The sequence below is a fragment of the Nycticebus coucang genome, chromosome 5, assembly GCF_027406575.1.
Source record: "Nycticebus coucang isolate mNycCou1 chromosome 5, mNycCou1.pri, whole genome shotgun sequence".
In the NCBI taxonomy this organism is placed as follows: Eukaryota; Metazoa; Chordata; class Mammalia; order Primates; family Lorisidae; genus Nycticebus; species Nycticebus coucang.
Window position 1 is genome coordinate 2,886,159 of NC_069784.1, and position 22,941 is coordinate 2,909,099.

General features: G+C 44.1%; 1 protein-coding gene across 1 annotated transcript in view; it reads right to left on the reverse strand.

Annotated features, from left to right (window-relative positions):
- WLS (Wnt ligand secretion mediator) overlaps positions 1-22,941 on the reverse strand; it is a 104,106-nt gene that overhangs the window by 45,115 nt on the left and 36,050 nt on the right. The window contains exon 2 of the mRNA XM_053590961.1: positions 19,052-19,324. Within this exon, the coding sequence (XP_053446936.1) occupies positions 19,052-19,324 (273 nt within the window). The remainder of the gene's footprint in view (positions 1-19,051; positions 19,325-22,941) is intronic.

Consider the following 22,941-nt stretch of genomic DNA (forward strand, 5'->3'; position numbering starts at 1 on the left):
CATCACTCCACCCCACACAGTAGTCTGTTGTATTTTGGGAGCACTCACGCTTCCTTCCCACACTGCCTGCTTCCCTCCCTTGCCCCTACCTGTCCCACTCCACCCCAACACACACTCAGAAAACCACTGTTCCTCAAATTTTGCCCAAGGGTCCCAAAAGTCCCATGAAAAAACAAAGTGCTTGTCCCCAGGACTGCCTGGAAGGAGAACTTGTGGGAGAGACAGTTGGAGGTCACTGAGGCCATCTGCACTCCCCGTTCCCAACGGCTTAAGATGACTTAATCTGGTAGAGCATGTCGCCACACCGTATCTTCTAAGGCGTTTGGACTCAGCAGAGAGCCAGTGTTTCCCTAGCAAGGCTAGAGGAATCGGCGCTATCCCAGCTGCCAGCGTGGAGCCACTGGGATGCACAGGTGGCAATAGCTCTTTCCTACGGGTTTGTTTGCTTCCTACCTGAACATAATCACCCTCTGAGTGGACAGCAAGCAAACCAGATGGCCAAGGGACTAGGCGGGCAGGGGGCTTCTCCTGACAGCGGGGGAGGAGGCACACAGGGGGCTTCTCTGCTTCCTCCCCAGGGCACCATCAGCACGTGAAGCCTTTGAAGAGCTGAGCTGATGGCTGTGAAAACCTGCCTGTTGCCCCCCCAATGCAATTAGAGAAGAGAGCCTCATTCACACTGCATCCAAAAATAGCTGGCGGCAGAGTTCACGGACTGACAGCTGCATTCTCACACAGCAGCAGAGAGGAAAGGACGGCTAATTTAACTTCACAACTTCCAAAACAAAGAAGGATAAAGAGAAAACACAAAGGTCAGACCTTCAAGAGCTGGAAGCGGTTTGTGAGTCCTCTCCTATCCCTGAGGAACCCACCGAGCACTTTGCCAGAGGCCTGAGGGGAGGAAGCTGGGGGCGGGGGGGGGGGCAGGCAGGACAGGCAGGAAGGCCTGGCCTCCCCCTCCTGCCTTGGGCACACTCCCTGGACGCTCGCAAGCTAGGAAGAGTCACTGCCTTTCTCTAGATGAGATACACGAACACTTCTAGTCCCCTCTTGGCCGTATCTAAAGTACATTCTGCCCAGTCTGGGCCATTAAAAAAAGTTATGTAGGAAACAAAGGGCAGAAACCAGGTGTCTAAAAGAAACAAACCAGTCTTTCCCTCCCCTGAGTCCCAGAATGTTTTCTGCTCCCCTCTCCGCCTGCCCTGCCAAGGGAGGGGCTCACGGTTGGGCTTCAGAGGAGACAAGAGGCTGTGGAGACAGGGCAGCTCTCTCTGGGTTCCCCAACCCGTCCTGGGAGCTGCTGGTGGCCAGATCAGTGACAGATGACAGCTTGGTGAAGGGTCTCAGCCATGTGTCTGATCCCAGCTAGGTGATGGGTCCCAGCTCAGTGTCTGATCTGGCCCTCATTCGCTCCCCCTCACCTCTGTCACCCATGACCAGCCATTTCAGCAGCTGTGTCATTGCTGGAGTCAGGCCAGGGTGGTTGACAGTGTTTGCTCCTGTGGCTTACGTTGGGGATTAAGGCACTGAGGACTTCCGTCCCAGATAGGGTCTCCCATGGATGCACCAGCCAGGGTGCTCCCTGAAGTGGAGCTTGGGGAGGCATGGAGACCAGTCCCACTGCTACTCTGGCTGCAAGGTGGGCAGGGAGCACAGGAGGCCTGTGTGCCTGAGGGAGGGAGCAGAGTCACCACAAGGGAAGTCACACGCTGCGGGGGAGCAGCGAGCTGGGCCGTGGACATGTCTGTGTCCCTGCCGGCCACAGCTCCAGCCTCCTGCTGAGTGTGAGTGTGGTAGGTGCTGTGTCACCCACTGCTGGATGAGTCACTCCAACCTGCTTCTATCCAGGGCAGCTGAAAGAGGGGATGGCACTGTCCCCACAGCCCTGCTTCCTGGGGGTACTCTTCTGCTTCTAGTCCCTTCTAGGCTGAATCACTGCCCAGAGACCCAAGAGCCTGCTCTGTCCCCCGCTCCCACCAAGAGAAACAGGGCACCGTTTCCTGATATTGACGAGATCTCTGAAATGTGAATTTTCTTATAAATGCAGCATATTATTGTAAAGAATAGTAATAAAACCACAATTCCTAAAAATTCACACGGGACTGCCTACTGTGGGCAGATATTTTCTCCCCCACAGATTCCAGTTGGATATGACCACCTGAACCTCAAAGTGAGGAAACTGAGGCCCATGACCATGTCCTTAAGTGGGAAAGAGGCAAAATAGGCACCCGGCCTTCTATATCCAGCAGCTCCAGCACTTTCCCACATGTCACTGAGTCAGTCACCAGGTGGGACAGGTGGGAGGCCTGTTTCTTGCTCTCAGAAGGCCCCTGGGGGTGGAGCGACGTACTCTTCCATGGAGTCCTGAAGTAGGTTCGCACGATTACTAAGGTCCCTTCTAGTTCTGATAGTTCGTGAATGTACACATCTGAAACACCTCCATATGTTTAACTGCCTTCTACAGAGAAGGCACTGTGGCAAAAACAGAGTGATAAAACCATTCATGCACCTGTCCCAGAGTTGCAGTGACAGGGGCTACCACTTAGTCTGACCAGCCCAAGAGTTAAATAGTTAAAAGAACAAAAGAACCAGCCCCCGGGCTAGTGGGGCACCTGAGAAATACCACAGGCAGGGCTATAAAAGAAGAAAAGCGGGTTTCAGCAACAGTATGCCCCCAACCCCCAAAATACATTTGTCGTGGCCAGCGGGGAGAGGCGAGAAGGGAGAAGGACGAGCCGTCGCTGCAGAGGGAAGCTTTGTTTCTGACAAGTTCCAGAAAGGAAAACGTGGGCTCCAACAAGCTTTTTATTTCCAGCCTACCTTTTCTTCGTCCCCATGAATGAGGAGGGGACACAAATGAGAGCAGCCAGCCAGGGAGAGAAACCATATGGAGTCCTGCCAACGAAGAAGCCTGAGAGGCAACATTTAATTGTGGAAAACCAGCCTGGCCCTCCTCTTATCTTTTTCCTCTGTGACTCAAACCCACAATTACTGACAACCCCTAGATTCCGAGTCACCCAGCTGGTGGCGGCAGCAATGGCTGTTGTCTGTATCTGAAAAGCAAAAGGAGTCGGATGGTGCCTGCCTGGGCAGCCAGCCCTGTGACCGCTGTCTCCCCATTAAAAGGCTCACAGCTGCCCTCCCGTCAGGAGAACCACCAAGGGAGAAGTCCAATAGGAAGAAAAAAAACAAATGTGACTTCCAGCTGCTGTATAATTCAAAGGACAAGCCAAAAGTCTCAAATTCTGAATCCCACATTTCTTTTCAGTGCTAGAGATGTGATTTCCAATTCCTTTTCTTAAGGATCAAACTCAGAATTTCTTAACCCAGTCATCAAGGTAAGTCCGCCATCGGTCCCTCCATCTTCCAGGGCTCATGGTTTCTCTCAGACGTGGATAGTCTTCTGTGGCTTAACAAATGGGCTTACTGTCTTTTGCATACGACACGTTATTTCGCTGCATTTCATGGTGGAGACTCGGGGTCTCAGTCCCAACGTTCTCTCCCACTGATCAGGGGACTTTGGAGAAGTCACTAAATTTCTGTAGTTTCGGTTTGCAGAGCTTTAAAACTCGACCTCCAGTGATGGCCTCACAGAGAAGGGTAGAGACTTAATCTTGAACATCAAATGTTGAGCACGCACAGGAAATGCATATAAATGCTTCCTCCTCCCTACGAATGCCTCTGCTCGAGTTATCTTCATCCAGAACATTCTCTCACAGCCAGCTCAGGTCCTGTTCCTCCCTTAACACTCTTCCGCTCTTAGTGGTCACCTTCCCTACATCCCTTGCTCCCATCTTGAATTATTACTGTATTTTAAAACATTGTTATTTACATGTCAAATTGTTTTCAAATATGACGAAATCATGCCTGTAGGCAGTCTCCTAAGGATGCTAAGAATTTTGAACATTTTTTGTTTTAGGGTAATCTCCAATTGCTTCAGTGCTGATCGACATACAGTCTGGTCCTCCTGGGGCCTACCCTCATTGGGATTCGTAAACCTCCGAATCCATGGATCACCTTTGGGGTTTCAGGTGAAATACAAATCCTCCATGTGTGAATGGGTCATGTGCACATTTTTCTCTCACTGTCCTAGTCTGAATGGCCAGTGGCCAGCACTCACCTGTGTCCGTGTCCTCCACGCGAGGCCCTGCTGCCCACGGTCCTGGCCTTCTCTGCTCTCTCAGAACTCAAATCCCTCCTCTCTATTTGAGATCAAGAATAACAACTACTCACTTTTATCGAGCGTTTACTATATACTAACAAGCTCTTACTATGTGACAGCTTCACATGTATCATTCTGTTTAATCCTTACACCAACCCTATAAAAACAATACTACTATTATCTTTATTTTATAGGTGAGGAAAATGAAGTATGAGGAAGTTTTAAAAACTGACTTGCCAAAAGTGACATCATTTGTAAGATCAGGGATTTAGTCCAAACATCCTGACTTAACCCAGTGCTGTAGTTCTCTAAGCCAGCAATTCTCAACCTTCCACCTAATGCCGTGGCCCTTTAATACAATTCCTGTGGGTCTCCAGTTCCTGCTGCTCTAAGCTCTTTTATTTCCCAGAACAAAATAAGGCTGCCTCTCCACTGTTTCTCTGCCTTCACATAGGAGGTGATCACAAATTCCAATCGACTCAATTGAAAAATCTCATTTTCAGTGAGTTATTTCCTGTCTATGTTCTTGGACTATTTTGGGCAATTAAAACACTGAATACAAGGGTGTAATGTTTTATTTCCTTCTCCACGAATTAGACTAATTATTTTGAGTACATCTTGATATTTACCAAGGACTGTGCTAAGTCTGGGGCACAAAGACCCTAATAGAACCCTTACTGGTCTGACCAAAGGATCAGCCTTGTGGGAGAGAGAAAACTAGATAAACAAGGGCAGTGATGGGTTTGAAATCGTATTATGATGGATAGGGAGGACTTAACTTCATTTCTTGAATCCTGAACCAAGTGCTTACATGCAGTAAAAACTTATCAATGACTATGGAATGAGTGAAAAAACTTGGGAAGGGGGCCTCTGATGCTGGCCTGTTAAATTACAAGATGGACTAGGGCTGGTGAGGTGGCTCACGCCTGTAACCCCAGCACTCTGGGAGGCCGAGGCAGGTGGATTGCTTAAGCTCACAGGTTCAAGACCAGCCTGAGCAAGAGTGAGACCTCATCTCTAAAAATAGCCAGGCGTTGTAGCGGGCGCCTGGTAGTCCCAGCTACTTGGGAGGCGGAGGCAAGAGAATTGTTTGAGCCCAAGAGTTTGAGGTTGCTGTGAGCTGTGACACCACCAGGACTCAGTACTGAGGGTGATAGAGTGAGACTCTTTCTCAAAAAAAACAAAAACAACAACAACAAAAAAGATGCACTATTCCATTGTGAAAGCTCTTTGAGGTTATTCACACACTGACTCACCTAAAAACTGCTTCCTGTGTTGGTGTCTACAATACAGTTTTTAATGTCAGACTAAAAATACACTCCTAGTACGCCAACCCTGTCTTCCTACCCAAAAAGTAGAAATGAACACAAGGTAACATGTACAAAATAAAATACAAGAAAAGTCTCTCATTTCAACACTAAGCTCATTAGCTAACAAAGCAGCATTTACCACGAGTGAGCAGCATCCTTTAAAATGATTCTTCTTTGAGAGTCTCTGAAATTACCCATTAACAAAGTCAGGGGGACACTCATGTGATTCACATAAAGCCAAAAATCCTAACTGAATCATGGACTCGGCATCAGAGAATGACAATGGATAAGGCCTCAGGAGTCACTCGACAATGCCTACCTCACAGCCCAGCACTGGCACCAAGGCCCAAGGTGGGCTCCAGGGGCTGTGTCCTATCATCATGTATACCTGTCACCCCTTGATCTCCCAGGGGGTGACTTTGGACAAATCATTTAACCTCCCTTAGACTCAGGGTCCTTATTCTGCCAGATTATCAGATAAAATAAAAGTAAAGTTGCCTTAATCAGAGAACATTTTGTTGCAAGTAACATTTTGTTCCAAGTATCAGAACTCTTTTCCATGTGACAACAATTTGTTTTAAAGAAACTAAATTCTTTCAGTCTGCCCTTAAACCTTACCTTTAACGAAGACATAATCCTGCCTGTTGGGTCAGACCTGGGCTTTCATTTGTAGTCGAAAATATGATTTATGCAGGCAAAGTAAGAAAGAAATTAGTTGGCCTTTTAGAAAATAATGAGACCAGAACAATTAAAAAAAGAACTTCTTCTTCCTTTAAAGAATTACTACAATCTCCCCCACTGACATCACTACTAGGAACTTACTGGAGTAAAAGAGAACTTACTGGAACCATGCCTAGCACGAAGGTGTAAACAGTACCTAGATATTGGGGAAAATGGTTTTCTCCAGTGTAGAGTCCCTAGCACTATTACAAGTAGAGTTCTGCCTTGCTTAACAAAAAAATTCCTATCCTCATCTACCTTCCTTTTGCTTTGAAAAGCATACTCCAGAAAATAATTTTACTGTATTTTTTCTTAAGTTAGCCAAAATAGAGATACAATTTCCCCATAAAAGAACCGTCACATTAGCTATGTTATGCCCAGCTAGCATTTAAATGCTGACCAGATGACCCCAAGTCAGAGAAGAAGGTGAAAACACTGAAACACCTTCCCTGTAGTGGGGGCACCAATGTGGAATCTGCTGCTGCGGGCTGCTGTGCCATTCACACTATTCTATCATGTTGCCAGGCTTTTAGTAACCAAGATAGACTGGCTACGGATACAAAGAGAATCTCCTTATTCATATTTTAAACACAGAGCAGGAAATGAGACAGGTGGGTGACCTGCAGCTGTGGCACCACGGAGAGGACAAGGCTTCCACCTGGTCTGGATACTGAACTGCACTACATCCCCTGAGCTCAAGATTAGGAGATTTTTGAAAAACTGAAAATATGCCATTTTTTAAAAAAAAAGCCAGGGCAACTTTTGTCCCAGGGCATTAGAGGCCACTGTTTGGCAGAAGACTGACTGATGGGCCTGTGTGTGGCCGTGCACTTATTGCCAGAGGCGTCGCTGCTCCGCACTACTGATGTGCACCAAGGATGCCTGGTCTGGCTCCAGCCAGCTGGGCCAAGGGGCAAAGTATCACTGAGCTAAAGGTTCTTTTTCTTTCTTTCTTTTTTTTTTATTTTTACTGTCCTAATTTTATTTTATTTTATAATTTTTTTTTATTAAACCATAGCTGTGTACATTAGTATGATCGTGAGGCACCATACACTTGGATGGTTCTTTTTCTGTAAACTGAAAAGGAGTCCCTTCACTTGGTTCAAGCACCTCCTTGCAAACCTGACAAAAGCCACAAACTCTCTTACTCCAAAAATGCACAGGCAAGTATGAACAAATTTTATGCAGAACATCAGGGGGTTCACTGAGCTCTTGAGCTCTCTGACTGCCTGGTTGAAGATTATTAGACTGGTGGCCTCCAATGTTCCCTCTCGAATCTGAAATCAGACAGTCAATGTTTAGAGGCAATTTCTGCAAATTATTCAACATTACAGATGAGTGTTTTGTTAAGACTGGAGGCCACCCTAGCACCATCTATTCCCAATGCTAACTTCACCTGTAAGCCAACGAATGACTGGAAGGAGGTATGTGGGAGTGGATATACTAAACTATCACTATTAGAGGAGGTCTATTCTGTTTCTGAGTTGTATTTTTTCATTTGCAAATGCATAACACAAAACCATCAAGCCAGATAATGCTTCCTAGTGATGCCTATAGAGAACTGGAGCTTCATCATGATGCTCTCTGGGCACACCATGAAACAAAACCAAAGCTTTCCATGCTCCTACCAATATAAACAAGTTGAAAGTGGTCAATTCCAAAGGAAATGCTGTAGAGATGTACCTGAACGCAAGATGCCCTTAAAGGGAAAGAAAATCCATGAACGTCATGTTCCTAATCTTCTCTCTCCTGGGTTAAACAGAAAAATGTATGGTTTTCTTCCTTTGAAAATATGTGTTTATGCACACATATGTGTGTGTATATACATGTATATGCATATATATGTATGGTGTGTATCGTATATATGTGTGTGCATATATTAACATATATGTGTGTGTATATACTATATATAGCTTTCTCCCATGATGTTAGTTGCTTTCTATTCCAAGTCGGGTAAGATAGACTAATTCAAAGTAGCAAAATCAAGGTTCTAGCCTTGGTTTGAGGAGGTACATAATTCTGTAAGAATAAAGGGGACTAACCCTGTATGCTCTTCCTTGAATAATGATAACTTCCCTACCTTTTATCCAATACTACAAACCTCCATTTATTTAAGTCTCTGAGATCTTTTGGTAATTTTTAAGCGTTTTCAGCTTATTTTTTTCTTTTCATAGGGAGGAGGAAGGAGGAGAGCAAAGGGTAAATTTGAAGTTTTTCTTTCTACTCACATAGACTCGAATTGTGGTAAGAAATTTAAAAGGTGACTTTATAAATTTTGGCAATTCTTGCCTACAATAAAAACCATTTAATTATTAAAGAAATGTTCCCTATAAATAGAGACTGTAAAATGATAACGCATTAAAGGTATCCTATCTTGGCTTGGCACCCGTAGCTCAGCAGCTAGGGCACCAGCCACATACACCTGAGCTGGTGGGTTCGAATCCAGCCTGGCCAATCTAAATCAAAAAATAGCCGGGCCTTGTGGTGGGCACCTGTAGTCCTAGATAATTGGGAGACTGAGGCAAGAGAACTGCTTAAGCCCAAGAGTTTGAGGTTGCTGTGAGCCATGACGCCATGGCACTCTACCAAGGGCGACATAGTGAGACTCTGCTTCCAAAAATAAATAAATAAATAAATAAAATAAATGAATATATCCTATCTTAGGGAGGAGTCAGAGTGGGGGTGGAGTAGTTACCTCAACATCTGTTGGTCTACAGATGCATGGAGTACGGTTGTGTGAGTATCATACTACCGATGGCCTGTTCCATCATAGAAGTTAGTTTTTATGTTGCATGGAATCCGCATTTCATTAAACTCTCTTTAGGGCCCCTTCCCCAGAGGCATCAGAAAACACAGAATTAAAAACTACCACTCTCAGCTAAAGGCCAACAATTAGTTCCTAGAAGGATTCCCTGACTTACTTTCTTCCTTTTAACAACGGATTGTTCCTTCATTCGGTCTAATGGTCTCCGCTTGGTGTTCACCTAACATTCTATAATTGATCCACAAATGGAAGGTAGTCATTTCATAAACAGGCAATTTTCTTTTTTTTTTTTTCTTTTTAGAGACAGAGTTTCACTTCACCGCTCTCAGTAGAGTGCCCTGGCATCACACAGCTTCCAGCAACCTCCAGCTCCTGGGCTTAGGCGATTCTCTTGCCTCAGCCTCTGAGTACCTGGGACTACAGGCGCCCACCATAACACCTGGCTACTCTTTTGTTGCAGTTTGGCCGCGGCCGGGTTTGAACCCACCACCCTCAGTATATGGGGCCAGTGCTCTACTCACTGAGCCACAGGCACCGCCCAAACAGGCAATTTTCATCCAGGATACTTAGCCATCTAACTTGAAAATCGTCTGGGTAATAATACCATTCTAACTACTTTTTTCACTAGAAATACGTTTTATAGATACACTTTCAGTTTAGGGGAAGAAAACTCACTTGCCCCTTAGAAAAAGAATTCTACTCTTTCCTGTCCTCTGCAAAAATGAAATAAGCAAGGAAGACTTAACACTCAATTGTAGTATAAAGTACAGGGCTTAAGGCAAAACACAATGCCTTCGTTAAGTAAGAGTAACACAGGGATGTTCTGGCTCCCTCCAGCCCCGCACTTACTAGTATTTTCTTCAGTCTAAGGGAGTTTTTGAATCTGAAAACCCTAGATTTTTCTAATCAAGACCTCAAGACAGATCTATCATTTCTGCCAATGACTCTCAGTGCTTCTTTCTACTTCAACAGCCCACAGATTTGAAAACCGGAAAGAGAGACATGTCAAAAAAATCCTTTCTCTTTGATCTGTGCACCCAGGTTCCTCAAAAGAAGCCCCTTAGAGAGTCTGGGGGCTGGTAGTACGTGACTTGCAGCCGTAATCATGAAAGTGACAATGCATTCAAGTGGGTACTATTTTAGCCACCCAAACCTGTATTTCACAAATGCATACACAAATTGAATGACTTTAACAAGAATGGTACATTTGAGAAAGCATTTTAGGAGGGCATCTCCTTAGCAAAATGAGGTATACTACTATAAAGCATATTTCCAATTGACAGAATTTGCCTTACAGAAAGATCTAAGCTCATCACATAGACAACGTTCCTTTTTATCAATGATTAATACTAGTCTAGACTCTAGATGTTAAGACTGACTTTTTTCCTGACACCCTTCTCTGTCTGCTCCCACTTCTTAGAGTGCCTAACCCTTTAGATAAAAATGTAAGTTTGTAACTCTTACTACTAGACAGAACACTACATGTGGGCCGACAAACATGTTAATTCCAGTTAATTCCACGCCCCGTGAAGTGTTCAGGTAAAAGGCATCACCAACCTAAGCACAGATTTCTACAGATAGGTATACTCATAATTTGTAATGCCATTTGCTGAAGATTAATCACTCCTGTCCTCAGGCATCTAGAAGTCTCTGGATTCTCTTCAATTGGTCTCCCTTCCTCAACTCTTAGAGACTTGTTTTAAAACTACCACCATTAAGGCTGGACGCGGTGGCTCACACCTGTAATCCCAGCACTCTGGGAGGCCAAGGCAGGTGGATCCCCTGAGCTCAGGAGTTCGAGACCAGCCAGAGGCAGAGTGAGACCACATCTCTACTAAAAATAGGAAAACTGAGGTAAGAGGATAGTTTGAAGTTTAAAGTTGCTGTGAGCTAGGATGATGGCGCAGCACTCTACCCAGGGTGACAGAGTATGACTGTCTCAAAACAAAAACAAAAGCTACCTTCGTTAAAAGCTGAACTACGAGTGGAAAAAAAACCGGATTTTTTTCCTATTATACTCATAACACAGTAAATACAACCCAGACCAGACCACTCCTGACACCAGATGTGAGGGAAGTTTTCCCCACCAGGAACCAGCTAACGCCTTCTGATTCAGTTCAAGTCACCTAGAGACAGCACCAGATCCTGCGGGTTGAGGCACAGGCTCCTAAGACTCTTGCCTTCTGATGCTGGCTGCCAGGGTGGGTTGTGTGGCCCTGAGCTTGTGACTGAGCAGCTGGGGACCGGGGTTCCCATATCTGCCCCTGGGGAGCTCACAGAACTCAGGGAAACACTTTATCCACCACTTATTATAAAAAATATTATGAAGGACATAGAGTATTACAAAAGCCAGCGAACATCCTACCCACCCCCAGTAGCCCCCCGCTCCCCACCCCCACCCCACGAGCCTCTGCATGTTCAGCTATCTGGAATTTCCCAGAACTCAGTCCTCTCAGGTTTATTGGAGGAATCATTATGCAGGTGGCTAACTTAACCTTCAGGTCCTTTCTCCTCCTTGGGCATCTACCCATGCTTTGGTCTTTCTGGGGACCAGTCCCCACCTTGAAGCTATCAAGCAGTCCCCAGCCATCAGTCAACTCATTAGTGCAGCAAAGATATTCTTTTAGGAGCTATGTATCAGGATATTTGTCACTATAAATTACCTAATAATGCGATCATTTACTGCCCAAAGGCACCAGCCGGATTAAATTCTGGAACTGATGAAACGACGACCAGCGTTTCCAATTTTCTGTGGGGATAAGATCTGAGATCCCACCGAAAACCTGTAACACCTTTAAACTGAAAGATTTAAAAGGAATAAACTTTTAAGCCCAAATGACTAAAAGTCATTTAACATAGGTAGTCCTTAAATATTTTACCTACTCAATGACCCTTCAAAAGTAGGTGAATACGCTGACCAGAAATATATTGTGAAACCCAGTTTCAATTCTACAGCCCAAATGGGAAATCTCTTCTCATTGTTTGAAATCCGAAGCTCACCTCAAAGATTATCTAGAAAAGTTAAAAAAAGAATAGGGTTGGACATGACTTCTCCTAACACTTGAGGTAACATTGTCACAGCTAAATCTTACATAAACAGGAAGTCATCCCCACATAGTGGCTTGCTAAACCCCCAGCCTCTTTAATTGAGTTTCATTTATTTGTCAGAAAGGAATCCAAAGGAATTGTATATATAAAGTGGACAGGCAGGGCGGCGCCTGTGGCTCAAAGGAGTAGGGTGCCAGCCCCATATACCAGACGTGGCGGGTTCAGACTCGGCCCTGGCCAAAATAAAGTGGACAGGCAGTCTTGTTCATTCTTAACGCAGGGTCAGGAGAAAGCCGGCATCTGACGTGCCTGATACATACTATTATAAATAAAATGTGTATGTATATGTCTGTAGCTGTCACTGAACAAAGACATCACTCTTTAATTGATGCCTTGAAAAGGATAAATGTAGGGAATATACTCCCACAAACCCAGAAAGTCGCCCTCTCATGTTGAAGTCGGCAGCAAAACTGCTGCTGCCGCTGCTGATGCATTTTTTTGACCTGGTTTTCTTGTTAGCTGTGTGATTTCAGTTATTTTATATACTGAAACTACTAGTTGTCCATTGTTAATTTTTTAGTATAACCCCTATTAAACACAGGCTTTCATCTTATAAGAAAATTAAGGATAATTTTTAAGGTAAAAAACTTGGGTACAATTTTTTTCCCAAGATAAAATACACTTTGAAGGCTAAGGCATACTTTAGTGAGGGAATGCAAACACAAGATATTCATATTTTATTTACATGCAGAAATGTTTCAGTTAAAGCCTCACCAACATGGCTTTGTCCTTTCTTTTTGAGACAGAGTCTCACTCTGGGTAGAATACCATGGCATCACCATAGCTCACAGCAACCTCAAACTCTTGGATCACTCAAGTGATCCTCCTGCCTTAGCCTCCTGAGTAGCTGGGACTACAGGTGCCTGCCACAATACCTGGGTATTTTTAGAGACAGGGTCTCACTCTTGCTTAGGCTGGTAACATGGGCATTTTTGTTGTTTAGCATTAGTATTTGCTGGGAAGTAATTCATCTGAGAAATTACTAACATACATAGAATTATATTTTACTTTCTGGTTTGGGATTAACATTCAAAATTTGAGTTTAAAATCATTTAATTTATATTGCAGAAGCTGAAAAATATAAATATTAAGCTTTCAGTATGCTTCAAATACATTTGGAGAATGCTAAAGTATTTAATTCACTTCTAATGATACAAAATTTCATTAGGAACTGGCAAAAACCAAAGAAACTAAAGGTATTTGAGTTATTTCACATTTCTGGGAAAACTATTTTAAAAAGTCACTTTCAGTTAAAAATAACATTTACTACACATACTTAATCTTTTTTCCCCTAATTTCATGCTATAATTCACTTTTAGAAATGTATCATTGACTTCTAAAATTTCACATAAACTCACCTAAGGCTCTGAATTATGTTACTAAGTGATTTTGATGTGAAGTTTTGAAACCAAATTATAGGCAAATGACCTTCAATAATGCAAAAAGCAGAACAACCAGATATTCTGATGCTTTCTCACAACATGAAAGCAGAACCATGTTCAAGTGCACCTGGCCAGTGTTCGCCTGCGCTTTCCAAATGGCACAGTAACAGACTGCTTGAAAATAGAAATGTACTCTCCTGGGCGGCGCCTGTGGCTCAAGGAGTAGGGCACCGGTCCCATATGCCGGAGGTGGCGGGTTCAAACCCAGCCCCCGCCAAAAAAAACCACAAAAAAAAAAAAAAAAAAAAAGATCTAAAGACCGGGTGGTGCCTTTGGTTCAAGGAGTAGGGCACCAGCCCCATATACCGGAGGTGGTGGGTTCAAACCTGGCCTCAGCCAAAAAACAAAACAAACAAACAAAAAAACTGCAACCAAAAAAAAAAAAAAAAAAAGAAAAAAAAATCTCAAAACAAAAAAAAAGAAAATAGAAATGTACTCTCCTATAACCAAGTCGGTACATCTGAGCCCAAATGTATCATTACAAGCAGTACAGGAGCCGCTGGGACCAGAACTACTTTGACCAACAGAGTTTTGATTGTTGAAATATGACTTAAATAATGGAAGTCTTATTTAGGAATAGGAGAGGGGAAGCACCTTAATCAGTTGCTTTATATTGCCCCTTTTTTGCAGGAGAATAACACAGTCCAATATCTTCATCCACAGCTTCCTACACACCAAGCTGTGGATCGTATAAACCTAACGCATAGTCTGACCACTGGGATCTTATGATCCAGTAAGGAAATCAGAAAAAACAACTCGGCTGGCCAGACTTCAAGGCTGGTTCAGTAGCCATCCCAAGGCCAGTAATGAAGGGTGTGCAAGGGGAGATAAATTATGCTGAGAAAGGAAAGGGGGAGAGAAATGAAGGGAAAATACCTGGGGGGGGGGAGTCCAGGGGCATGTGACAACTGGGGTGTCTGCAGGGTGACTCTGGGGGCTCCAGGGGCATGTGACAACTGGGGTGTCTGGAGGGTGACTCTGAGGGCTCCACGGGCATGTGACAACTGGGGTGTCTGGAGGGTGACTCTGGAGGCTCCAGGGGCATGTGACCACTGGGGTGTCTGGAGGGTGACTCTGGGGGCTCCAGGGGCATGTGACAACTGGGGTGTCTGGAGGGTGACTCTGGGGGCTCCAGGGGCATGTGACCACTGGGGTGTCTGGAGGATGACTCTGGGGGCTCCAAGGGCATGTGACAACTGGGGTGTCTGGAGGATGACTCTGGGGGCTCCAGGGGCATGTGACAACTGGGGTGTCTGGAGGATGACTCTGGGGGCTCCAGGGGCATGTGACAACTGGGGTGTCTGGAGGATGACTCTGGGGGCTCCAAGGGCATGTGACAACTGGGGTGTCTGGAGGGTGACTCTGGGGGGTCCAGGGGCATGTGACAACTGGGGTGTCTGGAGGGTGACTCTGTGGGCTCCAGGGGCATGTGACAACTGGGGTGTCTGGAGGGTGACTCTGGGGGCTCCAAGGGCATGTGACAACTGGGGTGTCTGGAGGGTGACTCTGGGGGCTCCAAGGGCATGTGACAACTGGGGTGTCTGGAGGATGACTCTGGGGGCTCCAGGGGCATGTGACAACTGGGGTGTCTGGAGGGTGACTCTGGGGGCTCCAGGGGCATGTGACAACTGGGGTATCTGGAGGGTGACTCTGGGGGCTCCAGGGGCATGTGACAACTGGGGTGTCTGGAGGGTGACTCTGGGGCTCCAGGGGCATGTGACAACTGGAGTGTCTGGAAGGGTGATTCTGTTTTCAAGGAGAAGCACGTGTCTGTGGGAAGGGTGTCATCGAGAAAGGCAGAGGGAAGTAGGATCAATATGAGAAAGGTGTAGAGAGAGAGATTCTCTAGACAAATTTACAGAGTAGGAAATTATTCCTGTCAGAGGCTGCAGAGAATGCATACAGGTGAGCAGTGAGGGAAAGGGCTAGACGACGGCTTGAAGTCGGAAGAGACAGGACTCTGAATGCCACTGTCAGGGACCAAAGGAGTTTTGTGCAGGGGAGGACAAGATTAAAGCTAAAACAGTTTCCCCTCATCCACAGCTTTGCTTTCTGTGGCTTCAGTTACCTGAGGGCTAAAAATATTAAATGAAAAATCCCAGAAATAAACAATTCATAACGTTTCAATTGTGCACCGTTCTGAGTGGTGTGATGAAATCTCACGCCCATCCTGCACTGTCCCATCTGGGACGAGTGTCGTCTGTCTGTCCAGCGTTACCAGACCAGCTGCCACCGTGCTGCAGTGGTTGTGTCCTGGAAACCCCTGTTTTATTTAATAACAGCCTCAGAGCATAGAGCAGTGACACGGACAATTCTGATACGCTAAACAGATGCCAGAAAGCACTTCCTTTTAAGTGAGGACATGAAAGTTCTCAACTTACTAAGAAAAAATATCATATGCTGAGGTTGCTAATGTAATGGTAAAAACAAATGTTCCAACCTTGAAATTGTGAACAATATTTTGTTATAATCGTTCCATTTTTTATTAGCTATTGTCATTAACCTCTTACTGAGCCTAATTTATAAATTAAGCTATAGGAGAGTATGTATATGTATATGCAGAGTTAGGTAATCAACTGCACTTTCAGGCATCCTTTGGAGTTCTTGGAATGTATAAACTCATGGATGAGAGGGGACTGCTGTATGTGTCTGTTACAAAGGCTAATTCCACTAGCCAAGGTGTAGAAATAAGAATTGGAAAAAGGACTGAACGTCAGCAGTAAGGGTAAATATAACACGATAATTATAGCAGCTACTTTTATTTTTAAAATTTTAATAGCATATTATGTTCTAAAACCTTCACATAAATGTATTCCTTAGAGTGATTTGGTTAATTAAGAATTATCCATATTTAACAGAGAAGGAAACTGTGGCCCAGAAAGGTTATGTGACCTGCCCCATATTTCAAAGCTTATAAAAAGTGGTGCAAATATTAAATCCATCTCTGTACTACCTTGCTTCCTAATCTGGACATAAACTAAGAAACATATTTCAAATGAAGCCTTGGGATCTTTGAAAAACATGCCAGCAGGTAGGCGGCCTCTAAGATGGTCCTCAGTGATCTAACATCCCGGTGTTCAAGCCCTTCTGTAATCACCTCCTTGCAGAGTGGGCTGGACTCATTGGTTTGCTTCTAACCAGCAGGACACAGAAGGGATGCCATGTCACTTCCAAAGGCTTTCTTCTGGAGCACTCTGTAGATCTCTCTCTCTCTCTGATCACTGTGCCTGGGGAGGCCGGCTACCATGTTGTGAGGCACCCGTGGAGAGGTCCACGTGGACGGGGCCCCCGCCAGCAGCCACATGCATAAGTGTGGAAGCAGTCCTCCCAACAGAGCCATCCAGCCTCGTGATGGGGCTGCAGACCCAGCAGCACAGCTGCAAGCTCAACAGACAGGCTGAGCCAGAGACTCCCAAACTAAGCCATGACTAGATTCCTGACCCACAGAAATGAAGAGATACTAAATGTTTATTGATTTAAGCTGCTATGTCTTAGGGTAATTTTTTTTTACCCAGCACTAATATAACCATTAGAGAGCAATTATTTAATCTTTTCCTTTATACTTGGAGCTAGGAGAAGGGAGACTGTCTAGGAGAGATTATACCTTAACACATCACAGGCAGCCAGCCAAGATAGCCGATTATGGCACCTTTAACTTTCCACCCAAACACATGCGTGTCAGATAATCCACAGAACTCGTCCTCCCAGGGCTCCTCTGATCGTCCCTGTTCTCTTTTTCTTGAATATAGTCTTAGGACTACTAATTCTAAAACCCAAGTTTTGAGGCTTGAAAATAGTTTTAGACTCACTGTTTTGGACCTCATGGCAAACTCTTTCCTGCAGCACCTGATCCTCTCACGGTGGCCCGTCCTTTCCCACCTGCAGGTCCTACCGTCTGTTTTCCAGGCACCTCTCCCCGCCCTTACCTGAACCTCGTCTTACACGCTCAGTACCTACTTGGTGCTTCACATACGGCTGCAACTCAGTGAAGTTTGAGCCACTGAATGAATACGTGTGCCGCACATCCAGTGAATGGGTGCATGGGTGACTGAGCGAGTCGATGGGCTAGAGTTAGAGAGCGTGGGAAATGCCGCTGGAATGCTTCAGCCGTGTGCAAAGCCGGACTCTCATACAGCCTTTCCCTCCTCTACAGAATGCTCACCACGTGCCCCATCCTCACCCCTCACTCCTACCAGGCTTGCCCCTCTTCAATGCTGTCCTCCAGCAGCTGCCCCCCAGCCTGCCACATGCCCGCAGGGCCACCTTCCCTTCCCCTGCGAAGTCTTCCTTCATGCTCCTCCAGCCTGCTGGGGACACCTTGGTTGCTGCACTCAGCACCTCACGGTGCAATAATTGTTACCTGTGCGTCATTTCCACTTGACTATGTGCCCCTCGAAGGGCAGTGTGTCCAGCCATCAGTAGAGTGTCTGGAAGGGGCAAGTACTCAAAACCCATTTGAAGTAATAGGCAAAGATGGAATGAGTGTGGAAAAGAAAACGTCACTCTGGGAAATTATCTCAGCAGAATCTGATTGTTCATTTCAGATAACATGTCAGTCAAATACATACACTGCTCTAAACTCTAAACACAGTAAAATTAGCATAATTGTACATCCAAATCGTTTTGCTGATACACACAAATTATATTTAGAAATAGTGCTTCAGTGCATGGACGGGCCCCAGGCAGAGTCGTCTCTAACAGAATTTTTTTCTTTCTCTCACATCCCTAAGCCTGTTTCAGTTAAAAAAAAATATTCTGAATGTATTTATGTTCGTTCGTTCTTTACGAGGTTGTTGTTTCTAGTCCTTATTTAAACATTGTTATTGTTATTAAATTTTAAGCCTTTTTAATTCTGTGAAGGCAAAAAAATGGAAACCTAATAAACACATGTAAAAAAAAAAAAAGTTTTCACCCTCCGCAGCCTAAGATCCCCGTCGCTGTCCCCAGATGTCACGCACCTATCTGCCTCCCAGACATCACTCACTAATTTTCTCCCCACAAAATGTTTCTGTGTCTCATGCCTCAGAGTTTTGAGTCACAACTGAGTAAGCTAAAAAAATAACCTGATCATGGGTAAACGTGTGCCCAGGGCTGGCATTCCCATTTCGACAGGGATCTTTTTCTACGGCAGCGTTTTACTCAGAGCTCAGGGGGGAAAGACTGCGTCAACTAGGACCTTTTTGAAGCTCTCAAGCCACTCACGCTGCAGGACTGAGCTCCCTGCAGCGCTGGAGAGGCTGTAAAGCTTGGTGGTTGGGACAGCTCCCTCAGTTAGAAACCTCTTCTCTTTTCCAGTCACCTGATCCTGGGCAACCTCACTGATGCCCAAGTGTTCTGCCTGTGAAATGAAATAATAATCATTCTGAACTCAAGGAATTTCTGGGAGGACTGAATGGGCTAATGCAAATAAAGTACTTGGAAAATGCCTAGTAAGGATTAAATTGTCAATAATTGTCCGCTATTACTATTGTCGTTTTTATTGTTATTAGAACCGGTTCTGACGGGCCTGGGGCCTCTGGTTTCCCGGGTCGGGGAGGGCACTTACTGATCTGGTTGTCCATCTTGAATGCAATGTCCAGCTGCAGGATGAACAGCATGAACTGGAACCAGGGGCTCATCTCCATGGAGGGCAGGGGGATGTGGACAGAGAACACGATGTCATTGGCCTCGATCTCCCTTGGAATGGCTTCGTCGATGTCCCGAATCTTGTCACACTGATTGGGTCCCCAAGGCATTAACCACTTGGTCTTGTGATGGTTCTTACGGACGTCCACACACTTCACGGACATGTAGGACACAGCTGTTGTGGGCCCCGGGGCTGAAAAGAGAATGTTTGTCTCAGAAAAAACATCTGCTGAAGTGACCCTTACTGGTTAATGTTCTTCCCATTCCCACCACCCTCCAGTTTCTGCACTGCCTTCTACGATGGGGATCAGAGACACCGCAGGGTCCCCAAATCCAGGCAGGGCCCCTTCAGTGGCCTCCGGAGGTGTCAGCAGAGCATGGGGAGAACATGCCCACTGTGTGTCTCAATCAGCGTATTTACAGAACACAGCTGCACTCCGTCAGTTCAGTTGCCTCCTCGCCCCCAACCGATGCCATAGAAATCGTGAGCTCTGCCACTGTCCCCACCTGCCTGAGGCTTGGAGGCTTCACAGGGCAGTGTCTGAGGAAGGAGGCTGGGTCTAAGGACCTCATCTGAGGAATGAGGTGAGAGGTTCCTAAGACTCCTCTTAGCTCCAAAATGATACAAGACAGCTTGAGGGGGGAGAGAGAATTATGAGCCCCATGACGTGCTAAAGATCAACCAGGCACTTCGAGACTGCAAACACATTTGAAATATATAACTTTAAAAAGCACTATTCTGTGATTGTGTGATGGTTACATGAGCGTAAGTAATAGAAAATGTGGAAAATACAGAAACGTTAAATTCAAAACAACACTTAACCCAGATCCCACTAGACCAGTGGTTCTCAATCTTCCTAATGCCGCGGCCCTTTAATACAGTTCTCGTGTGTAGCAACCCACAGGTTGAGAACCGCTGCTCTAGAGGGAAGTAACCACTGTTGGAAAAATACCAAATTACTATCTGTCTTTTCTATGAGTATAGAATTAGACCAAAGTTTATATACGAATTAAATTGTACAACTTTAAAATACATACAAATGTTAACATATATATTCACAAAAGAGAGTCATATGATACGTGTAGAGTAAGCCGTCTTTTCTGTCATTCATAGAAGCAAAGTGGTATGTGACTGATCACACGGGCTCTGGAGCCAGCCTGTCTGCTGTCAGATCCCGGCTCTCCCATTTCTAGTCCTGTTCCTGCTAATCCATGCTTAGAAAGTTTGGGGGGAATCACTAAGCCTCTCTTGAATTAGTTTCATCATCTCTTAAATGGTAATAATAATACCCTCTCTTTGAGTCACATTAAACAAATTAACATATAAAAAGCACTCAAAACAGTGAGCACACAAAAGTATAGCATATCAGCTATTATAAGTATTTTCTTTATGATAAAAATTTTTCAATTAGTGATTGCAGAACAGTCAAGGACACGGTATACCAAAATTAACTACCCCTTCATCAGTTTGCAAAGGCAACCTATAAGTAAGTGTAATTCCTTGCCTAATTTTTTTTGTTGGAAACTCCTCCTAACTTTTCCATCTGCCATCTTAAATTTGTTTATGGCACATTTAAAAATAGAAAAGTTCCAGATCTTATATAGAAACTCTCTTTAAAACCTTTATATTTTTCTCATGACTTCGTGCTTAGAGAGACATGACTTCCTTTACCTCCAAATTCAATAAATACTCACTTGTACACATATTGACTTACAGTTATTTGTTAAAATTTTATTATTTCTAATATTTAAGTAGTTGATCCGTCTGGAATTCGTTACAACAGATGAGGTAAGACTGTACTTTTCTTAACTATTTAAATTATCCTTTACTGAACAGACCCTCCCATCTTGCTGATTTATGACATCACAAGGCCTCCTGTATACAAATGTATGTTTTTCAATAATCTGCTCTTTTTCAAGTAAACAACTGTCAATTCATGGGTTAATACAATGTTTTTTTGGATCCTACGAATTGATGGTTTTTATCAATGTCTGTTAGAGTAACTCTCCTCCCCAATCCAATTCAAATTTCTACCTTTTTGCTGGTATTTTGACTGAGATTAAATTATATCTATAAATTAATGTGGACAGATTCACCATCCTTTCCCAACATTTAGTTTTTCCCACCAAAGAGAGACAGCCTTTGCCTCTCCATTGTCTGGAGTCTGTTTTCAGATTTCTTTGAAAACTCTCACCATTTTCTTTGTGTGAGCCCTGCTAGTACAGCATGTTTTTAAAACTTACCCACAAACTTTTTCTGTGAAAGTTAGTAGTAAAAGGAAAACATTGTACATTATGGTTTATGTGTGTGGCTTACATATGTTTGTTTCTGTGAATCTGATACTTGGCATACTGTGTTTACAGATCTTTTCTGAGCAGAAATTATCTCTTATTTACCAGAGAGCACACAGAGACTGGAGGAACACATGAAGCAAAAGAAAATGTTGCTTAGGAGGCAGAAAATGTGTATTTTTAATATTCTGCCTTACTTTTTAATGCTCAAATCCACATTTTTTTTTTCATCCCTACAGATCTATCCTAATGGTAAACTTTGAGCAGTAAAATGTTACGTTTGCAGAAAGCTGGGACACTGCCTACTAAAACTTAACAGGAAACTCACCATTACTAAACTCCAGATGGAAGTGCTTCGATGTAGGACGCTGAGTATATATTACAGAGTCACTGCCAACTTGTGCCAGGGAAGTTTTTCTTTAAACCTCAAAACGGTATCACAAGGACTTTTTACATCTAGTCTACCTAAAATCAGACATCCGGATTATTGTTAGAAATATGAGTCAGTCAAGGGTTATCCTGACTCAGCTCACTAGCCCACTGGCGTTAGAAAGGCAAAGTGGCAACATTCAACCTGACCCTTTTTAATGTGGTTGGAGAAATAAACAGTGAGAAGTCATGAATTCTATTTTTGGCTAAAATACTCAAACTGACTATTTGCTGCAGAAAATAGTTTTACATTTTAAAACTTCTATTCTTCTGAAAGGAACCTAACCTTTTGTCTTGTTTTCCTTCTTTTGAAAAACAAGTTTCTCACTCCTCAGACCAAAATGAGAAATAACTTGCCGAGTTCCTCTGCTAAGCTCCAAAACCACATTCCAAACTTAATAACAGGGAAGCTGAGCACTTTACGGGCACAAAGGCTGCATTTTTAATGGCTGCAGTGGACTCCAGCCTTTTTAGCAGCCTGCATTATTTTCATTCTTTCATTAGTCTAGTGTTTCTTCCATAAAGAAAAAAAAAAACAGGAATACTCATAATTTCATAAAGATCACGGCAGTGAACTTGGAGAAACGTCAAGTGCATCTTAAGCTATACCACCAGAATCACACATATTTTTCTTCACTTGAATAAATTAGTCCTCTAGCCTCAAAAACATTTTGCATAACTTAAAAACCTGAAGATAATTCAACATTTTCATTTCTTCTAGTAGTGCTCAAAAGGGAAAACATGTATTGTCTCAGAAAGTAAACAGACATCCTGATATTTAAACATGACAGCTAATGTCCTCCCAGTAAACTCTTTACAGCCAGGACAACTTCCCACTCCAGCTAAAAGTGAATACCTGGGTGCTTCTTTATCTAGAAAGTATAAACTAAACTTAAGTATAAACTAAAAGCAAAGCTTATAGCTAGCAGCTGGTTGCCTACCATAGAAGGTGTTTTCATTGGTGGCAGCCAAAATTGGGGCTATCTAGATCACAAAATAGTGTCTAAATCAAAAGAAGTTTGATCTGTCCTTAAATTTAAAAAAAAAAAAAAAAAGTGTGTGGGCGGCGCCTGTGGCTCAGTGCGTAGG